The sequence below is a fragment of the Oxyura jamaicensis genome, chromosome 3, assembly GCF_011077185.1.
Source record: "Oxyura jamaicensis isolate SHBP4307 breed ruddy duck chromosome 3, BPBGC_Ojam_1.0, whole genome shotgun sequence".
Lineage (NCBI taxonomy): Eukaryota > Metazoa > Chordata > Aves > Anseriformes > Anatidae > Oxyura > Oxyura jamaicensis.
This window is the reverse complement of record NC_048895.1, coordinates 69,881,011-69,903,679: the sequence shown is the minus strand read 5'-3', so window position 1 is coordinate 69,903,679 and position 22,669 is coordinate 69,881,011. Positions and strand designations below refer to the sequence as shown.

General features: G+C 38.4%; 2 protein-coding genes across 2 annotated transcripts in view; one reads left to right on the top strand and one right to left on the bottom strand.

Annotated features, from left to right (window-relative positions):
* The window catches only part of CCN6 (cellular communication network factor 6), a 7,761-nt gene extending 566 nt beyond the window's left edge, over positions 1–7,195 (top strand). Inside the window, exons 2-5 of the mRNA XM_035322370.1 lie at positions 2,336–2,627; positions 3,019–3,261; positions 6,256–6,449; positions 6,786–7,195. Of these exons, the coding sequence (XP_035178261.1) occupies positions 2,336–2,627; positions 3,019–3,261; positions 6,256–6,449; positions 6,786–7,067 (1,011 nt within the window). The 3' untranslated portion in view covers positions 7,068–7,195. The remainder of the gene's footprint in view (positions 1–2,335; positions 2,628–3,018; positions 3,262–6,255; positions 6,450–6,785) is intronic.
* A 699-nt stretch (positions 7,196–7,894) lies between these two features.
* TUBE1 (tubulin epsilon 1) lies at positions 7,895–20,710 on the bottom strand. The gene is made up of 12 exons (XM_035322369.1): positions 20,558–20,710; positions 20,408–20,481; positions 19,311–19,363; positions 16,673–16,730; positions 15,976–16,091; positions 15,241–15,362; positions 13,757–13,944; positions 12,820–12,995; positions 12,303–12,443; positions 10,553–10,693; positions 9,412–9,586; positions 7,895–8,897 (listed from the first exon to the last, which is right to left on the bottom strand). The coding sequence occupies exons 1-12, from the start codon at positions 20,580–20,582 to the stop codon at positions 8,739–8,741; spliced, it is 1,428 nt and encodes a 475-aa protein (XP_035178260.1). The 5' UTR covers positions 20,583–20,710; the 3' UTR covers positions 7,895–8,738.
* Positions 20,711–22,669: the final 1,959 nt, after the last annotated feature.

Here is a 22,669-nt window from a genome sequence, read left to right as displayed (position 1 = left end):
CCTTTTTTTTAATGTAAGCACAAATGGTTATCTGATGTAGCGTAGGGAAATAAACATCTTGTCCATGCTAATATTCCATATATTTATATATAGACACATGGTGATCTTAAGTCAGGCTAGTTTTGCGAATTAGGAAAGCACCTGGGCTGGGTTCTGTTGTGTCTCTTATGAGAAGAGTTTCAGTGACAACTTTTTCTGAAGGGATTTGTGTAAAGAGCCAATTTCACTTTTTATTTTCTTAATTTTGAAAATACATTTTGTGTGTATAAACACATATATAAAAATACCCAGTGTATTTTTCCTCTGCAATCAACATAAATACCAAATGGAAATTTTTCAGGTGATTGTCTCTCTCTGCTAACTTTCTGAATATTTAAAGCCTGAACGTTACTAATAACACATTGCCTACTTCTGCTATTTGTTTATTTATGCCACACAAACCTTCAGTCTTTAAAACACACGAAAACAAAAAACAGCACATGAAGGGCTGCTGTACAATGGTCTCATTTTTTGATCTGCTCATAGGATCAGGAAAAGTATGCAGTGGGCTCATGTGATGTGGATAGATTTGTGTGATGCAGATAGGTTTGCTATAAAAACTTAGGGAGACAAGAATTTGAAAATATTTGGACTGTAAACTTTACAAGCACTCTAAATTTTCATTGTAACATAACATTTTTGAAGATTTTTCAGGTAGACCGAGGTATTCACTAAATCCACAGTGAAAATCACCAGATGCTTGCCTGATGGTGTTTTTCTTCCAGAGAAACTTTGAAGTCTCACACCTCTCCGCTGACATCTGTGGGGAAGAAAATGCTTCCTTAGGTAGAATTCTGTAGGTTTAAAGCAAATTTTAATTTGTAATACAATTTAAACTTACTGGTTGAGGCACACGTTACTTCCTGCTGCGTGTGTCTATTTTGAAGTGAGATACCTGACTTAAACATAAGCTCATATAGTTGGCACAGGCCCAAATTTGTAAAAATAATACTTTGCTTAAAAAGAAGAAAAAAAAGACACTGAGCAACAAGTGAATATTCTAAAGCACCCAGACACTCTCCAATACTGTGAAATATATAGTAACACCTGTTTTCCCTGTAACCTGCTTTAGAACAAGACTTTAATAAGCCTTTAACACTCCAAAGCACATGCTCATCAAGTTAACATTGTGGTTTGGAGAAAGGCTTAGGCGTTTGAAAAAAGTGTGCTGAAGTTAGTTGTTTCTGAATCATTGCTGCATTTAAATAAAAAGCATTAGAAGAAATCCTTTATCTGCCAATGATTAACAATTAGCAAAATCACTTCTGAAACTATCTTCTGCCTGCTGTATGGAATGCCAGATGACAAGGTTTAATATTCATCGCACAGGTTTAATATTCATAGCATAGAACTGCATGAATTGCTTTTGTGAATGAATACGTGTCTTAAAAATCAGTCGGCCAACGCAACTTGAAAGCTACTACTTCGGAGCTTCATTAGTAGCTGTGGATTAAGATATTGTAAGTATGGTTCCAAATAACCATAAAAAATGGAAATTAATGGCAGAAAAAGAGCCTTTTAAAAGGTCATTTAATGCTTCATGCAATTAGGCCAGCTCAATTGTGCTGCAAGAGCTTTCATGCGATATGACAGATGAAATGCTGAATTCTGCAGATGCTTCCAGTTAGCTTACTGTCTGGGCAGGAGCCTGCTTTCTGCTACAGTCCTGCCCTGCAGTTTGGAGGAACAGAGAGAAACAGATAGCTGGGGCTTCACGTGTGTATGTGTATACACACACACACACGTATACACACACACATATATATACATACATGCAATTACTAGTTTCCCTCCCCTATTAATCACAGGATCCAGTTGGTGCAGTCAGCACAAGAGAATTTGTAAAAATATAATACTCCTTCCAAGACAGCTACGTGGATTTTTGACCCAAAGTAACACTCAGAAAGTTTACTAATTTGAAAGGCTTTTGCCATTAAAAGTGGCACAAAAAGTTGGCTATCAAACAGTAGGATGAGTCTGAAGCTAATTGATAGATTTGTGAAAATGAATAATTAAAATAAATCTAGTATTTTTAAAACACATTTTCTCTCACTTTAGCCCTTGCTTTGTTCTATTGAAAGAGGAGGGACCAATGAGTTGTCTCCAACAAGCAGTAGGCTATACTCACTGTTGGAACAGTGGCTGGTGAAACTGGTCATCTGGTTCCTACTTAAGCTTTGAAGTATCTTTCTGTGTCTTCATGAAACTCCACACTGCTTTCCATCCCACCTTCATCTTATGCTATACCAGCTCTGCATAAAGTACCCAGCTCTCAAAGCATCCCACTCTCTGTAAGTTTTTCTGCAGGGCACAAGCCCACAGCCCGCATCTGAAGGCTGGGGGAAAGCCTCCGGAAAGCAGCGAGGTCCTGCAGCGCCAGGAGCTGTGCCACTGGCCGTGCCGCTGCCCGCCCGTGCCCACCTGCAGCCCCGGCGTGAGCCTGGTGAAGGACGGTTGTGGCTGCTGCAAGGTCTGTGCCAAGCAGGCGGGAGAGACCTGCAACGAGGCAGACATCTGCGATCCCCACAAAGGCCTCTACTGCGACTACTCAGAAGACGAGCCTAGGTATGAAACAGGCGTGTGTGCATGTAAGTTGTGCTTTCACGTTTCTCTTCCGCACATCCAGGAGGGCGGGAGCAGGCAGGTGAAGGGTTGGGAAGGGAAACTCTGTTGCTGGTGCAATTGATGTAAATCTAGGCTTCAGGCTGCTCAGAGCACCTGAGACCAGGGCAGGGACTGTCTTTGTATTACTGCCTAGGCATCAGTGAGACCAGCTCACTGTGCACAGGTCTGGTATTTGCAGATGTGTTCGGGGCTGATTTCAAGCGAAGCAGCTGTAGCTATTGCTGGGCAGAAATGAAAAAGAGGTGCTTGGGCTGGGAAGAACTTGGAGCTGTGAATGCAGGAAAGGATGATCACATGAAGCACTCTGTACGCAGGACCAAACGCTCCCCCAGTCACTGTTGTTTACCATTGCAGATCTGGTAGCCGTAGGATGCGAGCTCAATGGAGTTTACTATCTTAACGGGCAGACCTTCCAGCCTAACCCGCTCTATAAGTGCCTGTGTGTCAGTGGGGCGATTGGATGTACGCCTGTATTCACACCCAAACTAGCAAAAAGTCCCTGCACCAGGCATGCGGGCAGAAAGAAACCTGGACAGTCCGTCTGTGGCCCGGGAAAGCAGAAGCAGCTTCAATCAACCAACTACAGACTGATGTCAGGTGTGCCCAGCTACCCTGGTAAACGCTTCTGTGCGCGAGCCTTGCTTCTTTCAGTGTCCCTGGCTCCAGCAGCCAGGCTGCCAGCGCCCTGGCAACTTCTCAGTTTTCGCTCAAGGCCATTGCCAGGGGACCGGTCTGTCCCAATTAACCCTCTTACTCTTAGGTGACAGATTCTTTTCTCTAAACCCGAGGAGTATGAAAAGCAGTCTTTTGGCTTCTGTCAACAGGGAGTTGGCCACAGCTGCCTTCAACCCACCTTTCTGCAGCTTCAGGGGTGCTGATGGACAGCCATTTAGCAGCCCACAAGCTTTCTCTCCCTTTGTGGTGGTTTGGAGTCTTGGTTTGAAAACGCACACCCCCCCCCCCCCAATTAGAACATTGCAGGGCCCATTTTCAAAGGGAAAACATTATAAAGACTGCCTTAGCAGCTTTCCTCAATTCACATTTCAGCTTGCTGCAAGGACAGCCTTCCCCTGTTTCTTCTCCACATAGCGTGATCAAAACCCTACAACAGTTTACCCATGCAGTTTTGCCAGGGTCAGCTGATACTCTTTTCCTTTTAACCTCTTTCTTGCTCTGCTGCTAACACTGTCATCCTCTCACTCACTTTAAGGAAGCTCCACTGCCAGATGAAGCTGTCCTGGCCCTTCCCTGGGTCTGAATTCTCCTGCCTGCCCTCATGCTGTCTTATTCCCTGTGCACGTTTACATGATGAAACACACCTTCATTACAACTAACGTGGGTACCAGAAAGCTAAGCCATTTATTTGGTGGCAACCTAAATTACCGAGAAATCATGGTTTGAATCGTCATCATGGATCAGTACAATAAAAAGGGAACCCAAAACTGATCAGAAAACCTTCCCAGAAGACTACAGAGTAATAGGTAGAAGCACATGAGCCATTCTGCAGATAAACAGACTGAAGTTAAAATCTGAAGTTCAGCTTGGACAACTCCAAAAGTTAGCAATGATTATGTGAGTAAGCAAAAATGAGAAAGGAAGCTTGCCTTTGTTTCAAAATTATGACAATACCTAGTGTCAAAGACATTGTATATAAGCGTATTTAAGGCAGCACATACAGCCACACTCAGGAAGGCAACCAACCTCAAACAAAGCACATTTCTAGAGAACGTCACTAATTTGATCAGAGTCTCATAACACACCAAAACCCATGGCACCCAAAACGTGTTGGCTGGGTGTGTGAGGAGCTGTAACCCACGTACCTGGAGAACAGCACTCAGCCCTCTACATTTAGGCACTTCAACAGATCCAAAAGCTGAGGTGCACCTTTCAGTAACTCCTTCAGCAAGCAGACTGCAACACTGCACCTGACAGCATTTATCCAGGAAGCTGAATCATCTGTGCAACGTAACCTTGAGAAGAGACGCCCAATGTGTAAAGCATGCTTCCTATTTCACTTGGTTCAGGGACCCAGCAGCCTGTCCTTGGGGAAGGCAGGAGTGGATCCTTGGCTGCCATGTGTGCTGACGGATACTACTTACAAGGGTTATACAAGCTCAACTGTTCATTCTCCAAGACACAGGCGATGGAGAAGGGCACCTAGCTGGGACGGCACTCCCAGACAGACGAGAGGCACAGTTATTCCAGGCAGATTCTGTGAGCTACCATCAACTGAGCAATATAAAGACAACAAACCTTAAGGTCTGGCCCAATGAGGGTATTTGAAAATAGCAGACAACAAAAACGAGGAACTATAAACATACAACCCCCTCAAAAAGAAATGTTTTGAAGGATGAACTTGATTTGCACTCGCATTCGGAGAAAATCACCTTGAAATCTTGCTTCAAAATGAGGTCTTCCCCTTTCCCCTTCCCAGTTCAGCAGAAGTAAAACATCACGCTAACTCGGGCATGGATGGCTCACTGGGCCAATATCTATCTTGGCAAGTCTTTTTCTGTCAGTGTGGGTAACAAGTGCCTGGTTTCACTTCATTGCTCTTGCTCTGCTGTCTGGCTTTCCTTGTCAGGTCTGTACACCTAATTTAGATACATAGGGATGTACCCAGGTCATACTTTAGAAAACATATGAAAAATAAACAACCACATAACTTTGCTTTATTTGTTGCAGATCTGTGACAGGCTTTTAATCTGCTTGCTGCAACAAGATCTTTAAATTGCTGTCTGCTTTCCAGGTATCCTCGTAATTCTGCCTGTGATCTTATCTAAACAGAGATTCCAAATAGTCTTTTATTTTTTTATTTTTTAAGAATTTCACCAAAAAATTCTGCATTGCAAATTTTTATGGTATATTCCACCTAATCCAGCCCTAATCCATCAGAAAGTAGGCTTTTCAGTGATATCTGGAATTGAGTACTGATTTTTTTTTTTTACCCCTCAATACAAAATTGAAAGCCTTCACAACATCTACTAAGAACTGATACAAGTGATATCTACTAAGAACTGATATTAATGCTTTCAGCACCCCTTTTCAAACTGTGCTTGGCATTAAATAGTTTCCCACGTCTCTTCCACTCTGGACATTTCACAAAAAAAACACGAATAGTTAACTTCTCTTCACATAACATTTTTTGTCACATTAAGCAGCAGGGTCATACAGCACGTGCAATTTTATATTCCCTCCTGGAATCTGAGTATCAGGACATTTTAATGGCAGATGCTGTGGTTTATCCCATTGGGCAGCTCAGCACCACACTGGCCAGACAGCGTGAGAAGCTGAAACGTCCTTTTCTTAGTGTAAGCACTGCTCTGCAACATCTAAAACATCAGTTTGTTATAACCTTATTCTCATCCTAAATCCAAACCACAGCACCATACCAGCTACTAGGAGGAAAATTAACTCCACCCCATCTGAAACCAGGACAGCAGCTCAGAGCTAAGACTTACATCATGCAACTTTTTTTTTTAAATGCTTCATCTTTATATTTACCTACATGAACAAAAACAGAATTCTTAACCTTTTATTTTTAATTACTTAGGACTGTTATGCTGCATAGATAACATATTGCTGTCTCAGTTTACAGAAACTTACCACTAGTTTTGAAGAAAAATTGCCTAGTACAGGCAACTCCTTGGACACCCTGTTCCAGGACCTGTGGCATAGGCATATCCAGCAGAGTGACCAATGAAAACAATAAATGTGAAATGAAAAAAGAAAAGAGATTATGCTTCATCCAGCCTTGTCTGACCAACACCCTGAAGACAATAAAGGTACCTTGTATATAAAACTAATTGTTAATAGAATATAAATACCTGAAGTAATGGAAAAATGGATTTTATAGCAAATACTTTTTTTAAGTCATAAAAAAGCCTCTTCTCCCTTTTCTACCTTCAGTCTTCAGCTTTCAATAGTAAACTACAGATGTATAACTTCAAAGGGTTGTCCTACTGCTCAGTTACTCAAAATATTTATTTGTTAACTCAAAAAAAATGTATTTTTGAGGGAGTAATTTTCAAGATATTTCTATGTAAACATTGCAGCAATTTTTCTTACGTTGTCTGTTTTCCATGTGAAAATACAGGCTTTTCTTTGTTTTACTACTACAGATTCCAAAAGGAAAAACTTGTCAACCAACATTCCAGCTTCCTATAGCAGAGAAACTTGTTTTTTCTGGATGCTCATCTTCACAAACCTACAAACTAACTTTCTGTGGCGTGTGTTTGGACAAGAGGTGCTGCATACCTAATAAGTCCAAGATGATCACTGTAAAGTTCGAATGTCCCAATGAAGGCTTCTTTAAGTGGAAGATGATGTGGATAACATCTTGTGTATGTCAGCGGATTTGCAGTGATCCAGGAGATATATTTTCTGAACTTAAAATTTTTTGAGTTACACCATCGACTGTAATACACTACAAGGGTGACAGACAGCACAGTCACATCCTGAAGAGTTAGTGTTACCTGCCATCCCAGCAATCTTTATAGTAAAACTACGTATGTGAATGTTAATAAAACAAATAAACAACAACAACAAAAAAAGAAACAACACCTGGAAAATGCAAGGAGGAGTGCATCCTTTTAAACTTAGTTGTTTTTATATGTGGAAATACATTCTCAAGAATTACCTATGTAACACCGGTTTTGTCAAAAGAAGGACTTCTTGTACTTTAAGAAAGCACTGCAAGACAGCTTGTACCCCACTTGAAGAAGCTGCCCAAAAATGAAAAATACATCTAAATTCACAAGTAATCTGCCTAACCCATTACAAAAAAAGCCAAATGAATTACCCTGTAATACTTCATCTACCATTCTGGATTCTCAAATTAACATTTTCTACTGTATCTGCCAAGATAAAACACAACAATGATGCTTCAAACAGGATAAATCAGTTCTGAGCTCAGATTGCTTTTTACAGCATGTAATCTTTCTCTAGTACTGTAAATGCCAACAATGCACTTGTAAAGGAAAAAATAAGTGGACATTACAGCTAATAGAGCTACAAAATTTGAAGCAGATGACTGTAGAGTGCTTTCTTAAAAATACTCTCTTAACAAATGTTATCACAATGATTTGTTGAATACTTCTGGACTTATACACTGAAAACTATGCTAACTTACACACCCACTCAAACTCTGCTAGAAGGACCTCAAGCTTTAGGAAAAATTGGCCCACTCTGATTTGTAATAATTCATGTGAAGACAGTCAAGGTTGGCAAGTAATTGGAAATAGCTGCACATTTTATTTTGTAAAAGTTTCCATTGAAATATACAAATCTACTTACCCTGGTAATCACAACATCTTACTTGCATTCTTTAAAGCATATAAACTTTTTTCTTCTCCAAAGAGTCTTTATTATATGCATGTTTCACTTATTTAGAGGTATACTGTATTATCTCGTTATCAAGTGCAACTCCGCATTCATAAACATGAATCATTAAAATAACATGTTAATATTCCAAGTATAAAAAAACTTGAAAGAAAATGCATTTTGGTGAATTTTCTGTAATTCACATTTTGTTAGCAATTGAGAATGCTCTAATGCAGCTACAAGAAGGAAGTGAAAATGTTGAAGCTGTGAACATAGCTTAGAGCATTCTGAAATTTCTACTGGTCCGCAAAGTTTAAGAAAAGAATATGCAGACTTTTCTTCTCTTCATTGCTGCAGTTTAAAAAAATAAAAAGCCTAGCAACAGTGATCCTTCTTTGAACTAAAGCCCTGCCTTTAGTTTACCGTAAGGTGAAAGCCTGAGAGAAGAATTACCTTCTTGGCTGCTACAACTTCTCTTTCTTCTCTTTGCAACATATGGTATGTGAATTTATTCTACAGTTAGGAAGAGTGTTCTTACTGATATCCACCATAATTAGGTGCCTGCAAAGCTTTCTTACAGGCTGGACCTGTCACTTAGCATGACACTTCTCAGAGAGCTGAGGTAACAGTTGTCCCAGTCTCACTTTGGAATGACAATAAATAGACAGGCACTCCGCAATTCATTCTGGTTAAATTAAGTGATTGTATGTTTTTTCTTTTTTTTTTTTTTCTTTTTAAGTCATAGTTCTTCTTCACACAGCTATCTTCAGTCTTGATGGATCTGTTCTAGGCCCACCTTTTGTGGCATCCAGTTCATTATACTCTTCTATTAGGTCAGACAAAGACAATACAGCTTCAGAAAAACAGCTTTGCTCCATCCCATCTACTTGCAGATAATGGTGAAGATGAGCCTATGACAACAATAAAGTTGGTGTTATTTTTTTGTTGGCATCTAACATAATTCATTTGCCTCAATAAGCGTCACTTAGCCTGCACTGAAGAGGGGAGCACAAACACTGTAGAAAGTAGATTTAAAGATTTACTTCATGACAACACTTGTTTAAATACTTAGCAACTTCAGGAATAAATCCCTGTGTAATCACAGTTGGCATTGCTGATTTCTTATACATTCATCTTTTCATATTCTGTCTTCTTCGGTACCCTTCAACAAGCTGGTAGGCAGATCTGTCAGATACTGCCTCATAGCTGAAGAAAGTGGGTAAGTACAAGTTAATAAGGGATTTATCCTTTTTAAGCAGCAACTGTTAAAATGATTCTGATAGGTACCACACAAAAAAAAAGAAAAAAGAAATCTTGGGCTGTTACTTTTAAGTAGTTTCTTTGTGATACCAAGATTTGTTTCCCAATCCTGCAAGGTGCTAGTGATTAGCGGCTACAGAAGTTATAATGACAACAGAGACAAACCTTTTTCTTGTAGAGCCTCGTAAATCTGTCTCTGAGTTCCATAAAAGTTGGTTTCACACAGGTGTTGTTTGCTAAAGCCAGAAGGGAATGGGAATGGCCCACAGGAGGTACAGAACACAAACCAGTTTTCCAGCCCTCTTGATTCCATGAGACAAAGTTCAGGGAAGGCTTCAACCTGTGATACAAAACTTTGGTTACCTATAGAACATTGAGAACACGAAGCCTGCGTTTCCTTTGCTAACAGACTGAAAAGGTCAATATTGAAGACTTCATCACTAAGCAAACCAGTTACAATTAGCATTTTGAATAAGGCATTTTAGACTCCAGAGTTAAACAGTATGTATTTAAATCTACAATGCAAACATCAATTTTATTTTGTTAATTTAATGCATCAGGATTTGAAAAGTAAAGTTACAAACACTCATTTCTATAAAAGGGACTGCAATTACTCCTAGATTTATGTGAGGGGCAGATTAATACTGTAAGGGGACAATAAGTCTACTTGTAAAAAGTAGAAACTGATTGCTAACAATACAAAGTTGTTAATGTAAGTATGATTCCCTAGCTATATGAGAGTGACCATGAAATACCTGACTTTCATTCAGAAAAACAATGAAACAAACCTAGTTCTTGTTGGTTTGTTTTATATACATATATTTATATATATAAAGCATCTATCAACATATTGATAAACACTCTTTGGAACCACTCTGATGGCAGGGGGTAAGAACAGGAGGTGGCCTGTTATTACCTCAGCACTTCTGTTTTCAACCAATTAAAAAAAAAAAAAAAAAAAAAGGCCACAAGACTTTGCTGCCAGCCTGGTTTGGTACTCCCTTCAACATCCCATATTGGTAGGAGACCTCTGTAATGTCAGGCTTTGATTTCTTTTACATATTTAAGAGTGGGAGGAGCAGAACAGGCACACCTAGTAAGCTCCCATTATTTGGAAATCCATGAATGCTGTAACTTACTCTATATTTCTTATATACAGTTTTATTTCTTTCCTTCCTTTAATTAAGGAAAAATAACCTGTGTAAACTGATTCAGTATGGAAATTTGTTAGATGAACTGAGAGCACTCTGGACAACAAAACACTTCTCTAACACATACCATGACTACTTTTTGTGGTAGTACAAACCTTTCAATATTTCTGCGAATGTCTGAAACTTGCACATTTCCTCGAACAAGAAGTGCACAAGCAAGATAGAGGCTATGCTTTGGATCTGCTTGAATTAGTTGATGATCTCTACTAAAAGCATCTGAAAACATCTGATCCAACCTAGGTAAAGAAAAAACAGTTCTCTCTCTTAATAAAGAGGGCTACAAAAATTCTTCAGAATACCCACCTTTTGTGAAGTCACAGAAACCTCAGGGTTGGACTACAAGTTCTTAGAGGTCTTTTCCGACCTGAATGATTCTATGAAATAATGGTACATTTAACCTGGTACTGTGAATGACAGCAAAAAGATTCAAACCTTTATATATATATATGTATGTTGGCAGTAAAAGTTTTTGAAAACAGATAAAATCTATTTTCCCTCTCTTCTCTCTCATGTTACAACCCACTGTTAAGCCTGAAGTCAGAGAAGTAGAGGGAGAGACATTTATTGGGAAATTTTAGGTCAACAGTTACAAACTATTAGATATTTAAGAGGATTTAACTACTTGAGGTTCTGGTTATATGACAATTTCACTACTGAAAGGATTTCACTACTATGAAGGATCTGACAGGGAATTACAGAGTGCTGCCAACCATTACAGGTTATCTGCCTGTTACAGTTCACTATATAAAGGAATCAATGAATCAGATCACTGTATTAATTTCAATTAATGACTTAGGAAAAGCCTATACACATTTGTCCACTTGGATTTTATCATGTATGTCTACTTTAAAGTCTGATACAGCAGGTCATATTAGATTATATTCTTCCTCTCCATCTCCTTAAGCAAGTTCTACTGCAATGTGGGATACCAATGGTCATGTTTTGAAGAGGTCTCTATGGATCTATAACATCTAAGTCATTCTTTCTAATTGTTCCAAACTCTCTACATTTATTGTCTCTAATTATTATTTTTAAAATCACTTCTGCAACCAACTGCCTATTAAAATAAAAAAGAAACAAAATGAGGAAAAAATACTACCCTTTCCACCTTATTCTGAAACATGACTAAGTATTGCCCTCTAGTTGGCTACCTTCCCTCCAGTGCTGTATTGTCTCCTCAGGGTATGGTTTCAAGAGACTGAACTGTCAGAACTTGCTAGCACAGGAAAAGTGGTCCTGTATGGTCCTACCCTCTGCTCAACTCTGTGTACTTCCACCACTTACTGTTAGCTGTCTCTGTCACTATTTGGACCTTTTACTGACTCAATTTAATTCAGTAAAACCAATGAAATCTATTAAAAGTAGTAATTTTCTGAGGTGTCAATGGGATGAAACCTCTCACAAGGCTTCACAAGTGACTGTTTATTGTTAAAATAGCCTGCTAAATAGGTTCACTACATCTCCAGGCTGACGTAAGATGCCATTACTTAAGAAGTCTAGTTTAATTTCTTGTTTTTCTTCACAGTATTTTGTGTAAAAGTGTGTTACACTGCAAAGTGTTATTCGAAAGAACTCGTGGTGTGGATTCTACCTATCATCTAGTAGTACAGTTCTCCAACAGAAATATCAAAACACATTTTAAGTTTGCTGGCTTAACCATTAAAGAGAAAAGGGACAAAGGACGTTCCCAAAATCATCAGGATGAATTTGAAAATATGGCAGGCTTTTAAACTCTAAAACTTCTACCCTCAGTCTTGCTATATATTTTTTTTTTAATGGAAACTGTGTAAGAATCAGAAATTAAGCTTCAAATGTAAAGCCTCCACAATAATGCTTTCTTCTTACCTTCTAGAAGGTACATTAACATCAGCCAGTGTATACAGAGGAGTCAAGCTTGAAACCAAGTAATGAAGTCGAGGAAATGGAACTAAATTCATGCTGATTTCATTAAGATCCATGTTAAGGGAACCTTCAAACCTAGCAGAGCTGAGAAATTAACAGACTTGTTACAAAATAGGTCATAAGCAAAGTAAATAAATTTTATAATGTAAACATTCATTACATATATATATACATACATATGTACAAATATATATATATATATATATTTCAACAGTTCCCTACAATAAAACAATGCAGTGTTCAAGAAACTCTTTATTTGTAACTACTAAACTTTCACATATGGCAGTAACACTGCAACCTCCCCGGGTGCCATTAAGCATTAATAACCATTTCTTAAAAAGATGAGACTAGTATCAAATTGAAAAGAATTTTCTTTGAGTTGATGCGGACCTGCATATTTGCGGCACGTGCCACACCTTCAGCAATATTACTTGTACAGAGGAATAATCTATAACCTTACCTAGTCAGGTTCAGCAGCAAGTTGGCTACGATATTATTCATTGCATCAAATGGCTTCTCCTGTACAGCTTTCGTAATGCCTGCACTTGATGTTACCAAGCTGTTTGGCTTCACAGTTGACCCTAGCTTCCCAGAATTCATCATCTGATGAATTTTGTTAACTATATCAAACAGAGACTTTGAGAGAGAGAAAAAAAAAAGAGCACAACAAAAAGCATGCAAGAAGTCTTGTACATAGAGCTTTCAAATTCTGTACCCTAATTTTTCCATTTCAGTTAATCTTGAAGAAAAACAGTAAGACATGCTAGTCCTAGTTCCAATATTATACCTTTGATGCACACATGCCCAACTTTTAACCAGTTTTTTAACCAGACTCAAGTGTTTCTAAATGGCTGCTCCTTACATGTCACAAACATACATTGCTTGACTCAGAAATTTGAGTCTTATTTAACTATTCAAAATCCTCATCTTCTAAAAAGTACATTTAAAATTCTCATATATTCTTTAAATATATTTTACTTTCTCTTGCTTTTATTTGAGCAGTCAAGTATGTCTATGATGCCCAAATCAATAATGAGTAAAGCCAAGTCTGTTGGAATTTGGTGTGTTTAGTCATTTCCATTAAAAATGGAATATTAGCACATTAGCATTGTGCTAATACTACATACAGATTGATGCTAAAAGATGTAGGAATCTCAGCCTTAGTAAACAGGAGTTTCTCACTACCTACCTTGAAATAATCATGAAAAAAATTATCACTCTAGACATCTTTGCAGGTGGAAACAAAGCACAGAGCATCTTTGAAGTGATTTCATTTCAAAAGCCTGTAAGTTACTTAGTTCAATTATCACTCTTATCAACACTCAGAAGGAAAAAAATATTTCCTACATTCAATCTAATCAAAAAGAAATTGAAAGAAACAGAATGTTATTCCTTACTTCATTCTCTATTGGTAGCACACAGTCTGCATGTTCATTAAGCTCCTTCATAGCCAGAACACTGTTATATGGAGAAGTAATAACATCATCTTCACCAGAGGGATAAACTGCAGTAACAAATCTATATACTTCTGGGAACTCATCCTCAAGCAAATTTAGTACGAAAGTTCCAAGACCAGATCCTGTCCCTAAAATATAATCATGAAGAAAGATAGAATGACAGAAAGTTCTTATAAGCACTAAGTCTCATACGTTGGAAACATACAACTTCTCAATTATTTATATTAAGGAGCGCTTTCTGAAGCATTTGGAAGACAGTGGAAGCTACTTGGACGTAAATTAAGAAAGGAAGGTTTTTCCAAGACAAGAAATAATTACATGATAGAAGTTTTTCCCATACATTACCAGACAGGATCAAGTAACCAATCTCAAAAATTTCTGCAAACCAGGAAGTCCTAATATGTAACCATTTTTTTTTCTGACCCAGTACTTTTTTTTTTTTTAATTTTATTGTCTTTAATTTGAAGTTTGAAATAAAACATTTGATTAAAAAACACAACTAATCCAAGCAATTTTTTAAATTTACTTTTCTCCTGGGGAATTTTTTATGAAGCTTGCTAAATCTCCAGTCAAAAAAGAGTAACTCCCTTATCCCAGCACACACACTTTTCTCCTCATTAGCACTAAGCTCAAGTCAGAGAGTTAAACTATGTATTTTTTTCTGTCTTGGACAGCTAACATTCTCAGCAGCAAACAATTTTTATCTGCAAACAACACAGCAATTTTCTGCTGTAATGAAAGTAACCGTAGGGTCTTAAATTAAGCAAATGACCACAAAAAAGGCCCTTGACAAAATTCCTGTGTCATATTTAGAGCTATTTTCGGTGTCTATTTTGATATCATAACCATTTATAATACATGCTCCAAATCCCTCTTCCCTGCTGTGTTTCTGGGGGTGGAATACTTAGTAGCAATACAGAAATTATAAAATTGTCACCACAAGGCATTGTCCCACCTGATTTATTAACAGAATTCAACAGAATTGTGTGGAAGGAAAGTTGAAAAACAATGGAGTTAAGCAACTAAGTCTCCTTCAAAGCCTTTCTGAAAACTCTTTCCCTACAATTAAAAACAACTTGATTACAGCAATGATTTCAGCATTCTGAGGCAACTTCCCCTTCTTCTGATCAGTATTCTCTCAATGTTTCCTTGTATTTGATGCCTGTCTAGATACATCTGCTGTTTTATCTTGTCTTTAAGACTCAGGATGTATTTTTGTTCTAACTTAGTAAAGTAAGTTTATGATTAGGGCTCCTTGGTACTCTAACAAAACAAATAATAAATGAACCCACCTAACTGGACTATCTTTTTTATTCTGCATTAGGAATGATGTAGATTATTACAGCAACCTTCTTCTCAAGGTCTAGGTTTTTGTTTTCACCTGCAGCATGTGCAATCATACTTAATAAGAAAAACATACTTACCACCTCCCATAGAATGAATGATAAAAAAACACTGTAGACAATCACAATGTTCTGCAGTTTTCCTCAGCTTTTCCACAATGTTTTCCTGGTACTGACAGCCATATACCTTGTGACCTACAGCCCTAAATATAAGAAAAATACTTAAAAACAAACAAACAAAAACCAACCTCCAACAATTAGTCTTTCAGTTTTTTTTAACTCCTGTTTGACATTTTGTAAGATACTGACTAATAGTCACAGATCAGAGCTGGATGCAGAGAAAATTTGGAAATCATTACGTTAATTAAACATTTTCTGCATTTCTCTTTTTGGTAATGTAGTTTATATGCACAAAGCCAGACTCCGTGATGCATAGAAATCTGAAATGCATTTGTTCATCCATCTCATTTCTACACTAGTTGCAGCCTCAAACTAGATTGATTAGCAGTTTGACTGAGCAATGGTAACAGCAGAATGTCAAAAAAAACCCCACAAAATGTAAAGCATGTTCTTTTGAAAAAATAAAAATAAAAAAAGAGAAAGAAAAAATGTACAAAATTATTTATCAGCAGAATTATCCTCCTGCAAAATGCTTTTCAAAGCCCTCTTCCAGGCAACAGTGACTCCAAAGTTCACTGGTAATGTGCTGCAGCTCCCCAGGTGCAGCAGAATGAACTAGAAAGACACTGTTATCATTTGCCTTTTCAAATGCCATCTAATTAGTTATTAAGAAGTACTTTCTGAAGAGGATCTCACCAGTTGTTTCCTGAACCAGAAACATCTGTGATAAGCTGCTTGCTATCAAACACATCTCTCAATGGTCCCTGCAGAATTTCATTTACCACGCCCTCCTCCATGTCAATCAACAGCGCCTGTGAGAAAGGCATGTGTTACAATTCAGGCAGTAAGCAAGCCACTCTTTGAAAAAGAAATAGAAAATTATTTACCGTATAAGAGGTATGTTGTTTCTACTGTGCTCCGGAGAGACTTTTTTTCCCCCACTTGTTAACTAAGAGACTAACTTGTAAAATTCACCTTGACTGTTATGCCAGAAGTCACTTAATAGTATTTCAAATACTGCAATTGTGTTAAAATGTTAATAATACTTTTCCCAAATATTCAGAAGGAATTAAAGCAGTCACGTTTCAAGTTTTGTTGCGTATCAATCACTTAGAAAGAAGCAGCTCACCTCCCCTGCCCCCTGAAAAGTTACAAATAAAACCTTACTTTATAATAATATCTGCAATTGTTTTATTAAAAATATACTTTAAATAAAGGAACAAGCCTGGCTGCAAACTGCATCACTCCACTGAACCATAAGTTACTACTAGAAATTTGGATATTCAAAGTAGTTTATTGAAACATATGAATTTATAAAAATATTAGGAAAATCCTTACACAGTTGGACATAAGTATGCAATGTAAAAAGAATAACCGTTACAGATTGCCTTACTCGTGCTTTTAAAGAGCAGATTTTTCCTTTGTAAATATCAGGGCCATCACCAGCACTTCTGGAAAAAAAGAAAAAAATTCTAAGCTCAGAACCATAATAGAAAATAAGGCAACGTGTATTGGAATACAATTCCCTCCTTAATCTTCAGTGGTCAGGGCTATTACAATACAAACTGCAACACCCTGAAATGTACACTGCTGAGAAATGCCTCGTAATTTCCTAAAAGAATGCAATTATGGGATACAATCTCAATGAGAAATACTCTAAGCAGTACTTCAGGAGGCTAAAAAGGATAAGCATTGAAAGTTTCCTCTCCAGCACAGCCTCTAATTGAGTTCTACAAGCATTACCAGATCTGCAAGTACCCTCTTTTTTCTAGCATGTGGTGCATCTACGTCGTATAATGGAACACAGTTCACCAAATAACACCGCTAGGTTTTCAGTAGGGGTAGTACAGCACTGGTTTACTGCTTGAGGTGTGAAAGCAGTACAACAGCACTAGTGCCTGACTTACTCTGCCAATAAGATTTACTAGGTCAGAAATCATGCTGTGCTGACACAGCTTTATTTATTTATTTATTTATTTTTTCCCCAGGATTGGTTGTACTGAGCCAGTCCAGAGGGCTGTGCATTGTGTACAAGTGCTTTTTTTCCATAATTAAATGCTGGTGCTTCTGCACTCAAAGATGAGATATTCTGGTCTGGCCCAAATGTATTCTATGCTTTTTTTTTTTTTAAACAAAACAAAACAAAACAAAACAAAACAAACAAAAAAAAAACGGATACTGGAAGATGACTCTAATTTTTCCCTCAGTTTAGCTAGTTTGGGGGCCAGTCAATCCTAAGATCACACAATATGAAATATCTCTTAGACTATTCAACATTCAACCAGAATAATAATCCAAAATGTCAGCTGAAAGCATCAAATGTTCTGACCATACTCAGCCCCATAGGTATCACGCGGAAGAGAGAGGATGGGGCTGCACTGGACTGCTCAAGGAGCTTCTACACTCTCACTCAAAGCAGCTCTCCTGCTTCTCTTAGCTGAGCAGCTCACAGCAGCCTACAGTACTCATGTTGATTACTCTAGCCTATACAACTCCCTGTAAGAGTCCACTGTAGCACCAGAAAATCCAGTCAGAGAAGTTCTATTTCTCTTCAGGGACTAACAAAATCCAAAGAGAAAATAAACAAGTGAACAAACAAAAAAACCCTGTATCTATCTCTTAACTAGTCTTTGTGGTCTTTCATGACAGCTCGTACTTCCATTCACTTTGATGAAACCCCTTGGCTTACTTAAGACATGCTTTTCTGCCTATAAAACCATACATTTTTTAAGTTCATCCCATTACTACCAGTCTGAATGCAATATGCGTGATCTTTGGAGTAAGAAACCATCATCCCTGTTTATTAGATTGTTTGGGTACCTAAATTTACCACAAGAAGGCTCAAATATGGGAACTGTGTTATACAGTTAGCTCCCTAGCACCATTCATTGTCACATGTATGTTCACTTTAAATCTGGGTAATTATTTTGGCTGATTGAAGTTGCTTTTAGTAGTTATCGTTATACAACTAGCTTGATGAAGGTAGGGGAAAGTATTTTGCTCCTCAGTCTACAGGAGCAAGCTGGCCTTCTGGCCATTGCTGCCATCATTATAGGAGGCTTTCAGATGTTCTCTGTTGAACACTCTAACCTCTGATTTCCAGAAAACTGGCACTTGCAACAGCCTTTACTATAGGTGTATGTTCTTGCAGCACATGAACAGGTGCTTCTTGCAACTTCTACAGTACTCTCTGAGGTAAGTCCTTTCCATGTACAGAGAGAAAAGAGATGTTTACATTGCAGCCAACCTGTCTGAAGTTCGGTGCTTTCATCTGGCACATACGAAAACATGGTTTACAACCAGATTTTCTTGACAAAAAAAAAAAAAAAAGATATTCAAGACATTCTACGAATTTCTAAGATAAAGAATTGAGACAAAATATGATTCCAATGCCATTCCAGCTACAATTGAATATTGTATTTTTGCCATATGATGGAAGTAAACAGAGGCTGATCAAATGCTTTTTAACTAATTACAATGTAACAATATCCAGGTGCCCATTAAAAAGATTTCTGTAACTGGACAGACAGATATGATTTTTAAGGTATGAATTGGGTAACTTAAAAAAAAAAAATCATAACCACCACTCTGTGCAGCAAACTACAGATAAAAATCAGGTAAAGGGGATTTAAAAACTGACAGGACCTTTTCTATCTCGTATGTAATTCCTCCTACAACTCTTCAATACATGCTGCTAAGTTATTATTCAGAGACCTCGCAATCTGATCATGACTGCCAAGGGCAAAAGCTATCAGATCTTGACTGTCATTTTTTTGGGTATGAGGAAAGAAAAGCAAAGCCAAACACTTTCAACAAATTTAGTTACTTAAGTAAATATACTTAGAATGGAAAGGTAAAGATGGTGTTTTGAGGAGAAAACAAAAAATAAGACAAAAAATCTTTTTCTAGCACATACTAAATATGACCTGAAAAAAAAAGAAAACTTTAAATTAAAGGTTAAGAGGAGGGACTAGAATTGTTGATCTGTTGTGTTAAAACCTCACAAGGAGCTTCTTGATAAGAAGTCTTACCTTGTATCTACATTCCTGAAGAAACTGCTTAATGCTTCATCATAAATTCCTTTCTGAAAATAAACAATTCCAGATAAGATGTTATGTCAGAAATTCTCAGTGCTTTTTCATTGAATAATTTATGTCGGAGTGAAACTCTGAAGGTTACCAAACTTCCCCACTCAAACCAGGGTGAACATCAGAGTTTAATCCAACCAGCTCCAGTCAGCATTAAAAAGCACATTTCACTGAAATGTCAGTTGATATTAAAAACCAACAGGAGGATATAACTAGCAAATGCTTTTTTTTTTTTTTTTTTTTTCAGCCAAAGATTAAATACTCTTCCCTCACTTCTAAAGGTTTAGGATTTTTCTGAAGATCTCAAGGAAATTACTAAATGGCTGCTGTCTAGCTGGTTCAGCTCATCAGTGCTGTGACGCTGGGACAGTTCCATGCCCAAGATGTTACGTGGAAATGAAAGCACAGTACAGTGCCCCCTATCAGTGATTTCCAAACTCCCTGCCGAGGGATGGTGTGTAAATCACTTCTCCCACTACAAAGCTAAAGATACTTGTCAGCTTAATACACTTTAACGTTATTAACCTTTTCCAGATGACCACAGTCTTTTGTCCTGATGAAGCAGAGTTTGGAAGTCAGCGTTCCCTACAACACTAAAACCAAGAGATGCTCCATATGAACTTCATCTATTGCCTTACTATAGCTGCTTTGGCAAAAGGCATTGCAAGGAGCTGCTCACCACTACCTCTGCTAACACCGGGTACTTGTCAGCAATTGGTCTCTGTGAACAGCAGCATGAAGAATGCACATTGCATAGGGTGCTCAGCACAGCCCTATGCCCTCTTTACCTCACCATTTTGGTCTATACACCTGCACAGCAAGTCACCTCACAGCATGTGCTAGTATGGAAAGGCTTTGGGGTGGCGGTTTTTTCTCTTTATTGCCCATGACACCAGGGCCAAGGTGACAGAGCCGGCAGCGACCAACCCTCCCGTTTCCTCACACACGACAACGCCGGCCTTCAGGCAGACAGCGCGGCCTTTAACTTAATTAAGCAGGCAGCCGTGAGGGCCGCCTGCCCCGGGAAGCGGCGCCGTTACCTTGTTGACGGCGGCGTGCTCCCGCAGCGCCAGGTCCCAGAAGCGGCAGCCCACCTGGTTCCCGCACTGGCCCACTGCAAAGGGGAGAGACAGGGGACGGGTCAGCCAGGGCACGGCAAATGGCGGCGGGACGGCGCCGCGGCCCCTTACCCTGCACCACCACCGACTGCGTCATGGCCGCCACAGGCGGCTCGCAGCCGCCTCGCAGCTCGGCGCCGATCAGTACATTCCCCTCCCCCCGCCTTTCTCCGCAGTGGAATGTTCCACCCGCTGGGCTCGCCGAGGGGCTTCGGCCGCGTGGAATGGAACATTCCGGAGGAGGGGGGTGCGGTGTGGAGGGTGGGAGGTGCCTAGGGTGGTGCTGGGGCTGGTGCCCGCGCGTCCCAACGGCCGCAGCTGACGAGGGGGGGGAACGCGTTCTGTGGGGGAATACAGAAGTCTTTTTTTTTTTTTTTTTTTTTTTTTTTTTTTTGGTCAAAATTGAGTGAAAATGTATATTTTTTAAAAATATATATTCAAAATATATTTTCCCCAATATATGATTCACTAGCTGGTGCAAAATCTATAGAAGTATATGAAACTATACATCAGAAATAAAATGAAAACAGGCTCACGTGGAAAAGCCCGATGACATGCCCTCCCACCAGACCCATAAATTACATTTTTTTTAAGCTCAGTTTAATATTTCTTGAGCAAATAATTGTCCACAGTGGATTAAGAAGGTGGTTTCTCCTCTGTGTTGAACACAGCAACTTTGGGACCAGTCAGTATACCCTAAACCTGTACTGACTGGAGCAACCGTAGTGCTGACTCCTGGACATGGCCTAGGATCCTGTAGAGATTACAAGTCCCCAGTAAAACATTTATAGCAAATCACTATTAAAAAAAAAATCCTGAAAATATTGACTACGTATTGCTGCAAACAATAATAGTCAATGGATTCTTCCTTTCATGTGTCTTTTTGGCCTAACTTTGGCTAAAAACAGTACCACAGTGCTTGTATACAGTTTAAAGCTTAATTTAAAGTCTATAGAAGTCTCTTTTGTTACAGACTATGGCTTGCTTTCTTCCTTTTTTTTTTTTTTTTTTTTTTTTTTTCCTAGTTAGTTACACTTTCTACTTGTTGTTTCATTTAGCTGTAGTTTTTGTGGTCTATGTCCCATCACAATTCATCTCAGTGGGATTTGCTCCATTGCACATTATCCTGCAGCAAGAAACCCCAGGCGTTGTCTTCCAATGTACTATTAAGAGGTCTGTGATGGCAAATGATTGTTCTCCCTGAGGTAGGAAACATTCTGAATCACGAGTGCATTGAGTTTCATATTCATATGGGAATACTTTTTAGCTTCCAAAAGAGGTCTGACGGGCAGAAAGTGGGTATATAATTACCAGTTTGGCTCGATGCATGCGCTTGGAGGCTTAATGAAGTTAGTTCAACTGTACAAAAGAAGCAGTCGTGCACTGACCTGTTTCATTGCAGTTCAAGCTCCTGGTTACCATAGTATAAACAGATGAATCTAGTTCCCTCAGAGATTTTTGCCTATATGAATTATTTAATCACCAGTCTTATGCTACTGCATGTTTCTTACCCTTATTTTCTCAGTAATTTTATTGTTGATATTGTACAGCAATAGCATGCACAGCTTTGGAACGTGAGCAGAATTGTAGGAGTAACTTACAATGTTATTGAGAGGAAATGAATTGACATGGCCCACTGTGAATCTGTGAATAACCCTTAAATCCCAATCCTACGAAGAGCCAAATGTGCATCATGAGTGTATGCGCTATGTTTTCAGCAACTTTTTAATTTGACTATTTAGGTCACATGTTGCTGCAGGGAGAATAAACTAGAATTTGAACCAGTGTTATTCCTGGATTTTTATCATTGCTTAGTTTACATACTAAGTTGTTTTACTTGGAATTGTTGGCTGTTGGGGAATTATTGTCCAATCTCTAACCTTTCATCTTTCATTTTCCTTTTCAGGCTATTGTCCATACTCTTGATCCCTGAGCAGAAAGTAAGTTGACAGGAACTATGGAAGATCTCTACAGATCTTCAGAAATAAGAGAGAGAGGGTACAGAAATCCTAATTAAATAGCCTACTTTTTTTGTGTGTTTCAACTTGAAGTTGGATTCTTTCTTATATAGCGAAGCAAATGTCAAATTTCAGAATACTCTATGATATAACAACACATTAACATCTTGAAGTTGTCAGAAGAAAAGTATAAATTCCTTAAGGTCAGTTTTTTTTCTGTTTTTCT

Coding starts and splice junctions, on each gene's coding strand:
- TUBE1 (XM_035322369.1), bottom strand. CDS start 20,582: ATGACGCAGTCGGTGGTGGTGCAGG. Junction 13,945..15,240: donor CATTCATTCTATGGGAGGTG/GTAAGTATGTTT, acceptor ATTATATTTTAG/GGACAGGATCTGGTCTTGGA. Junction 12,444..12,819: donor TTGCTGCTGAACCTGACTAG/GTAAGGTTATAG, acceptor TTAATTTCTCAG/CTCTGCTAGGTTTGAAGGTT.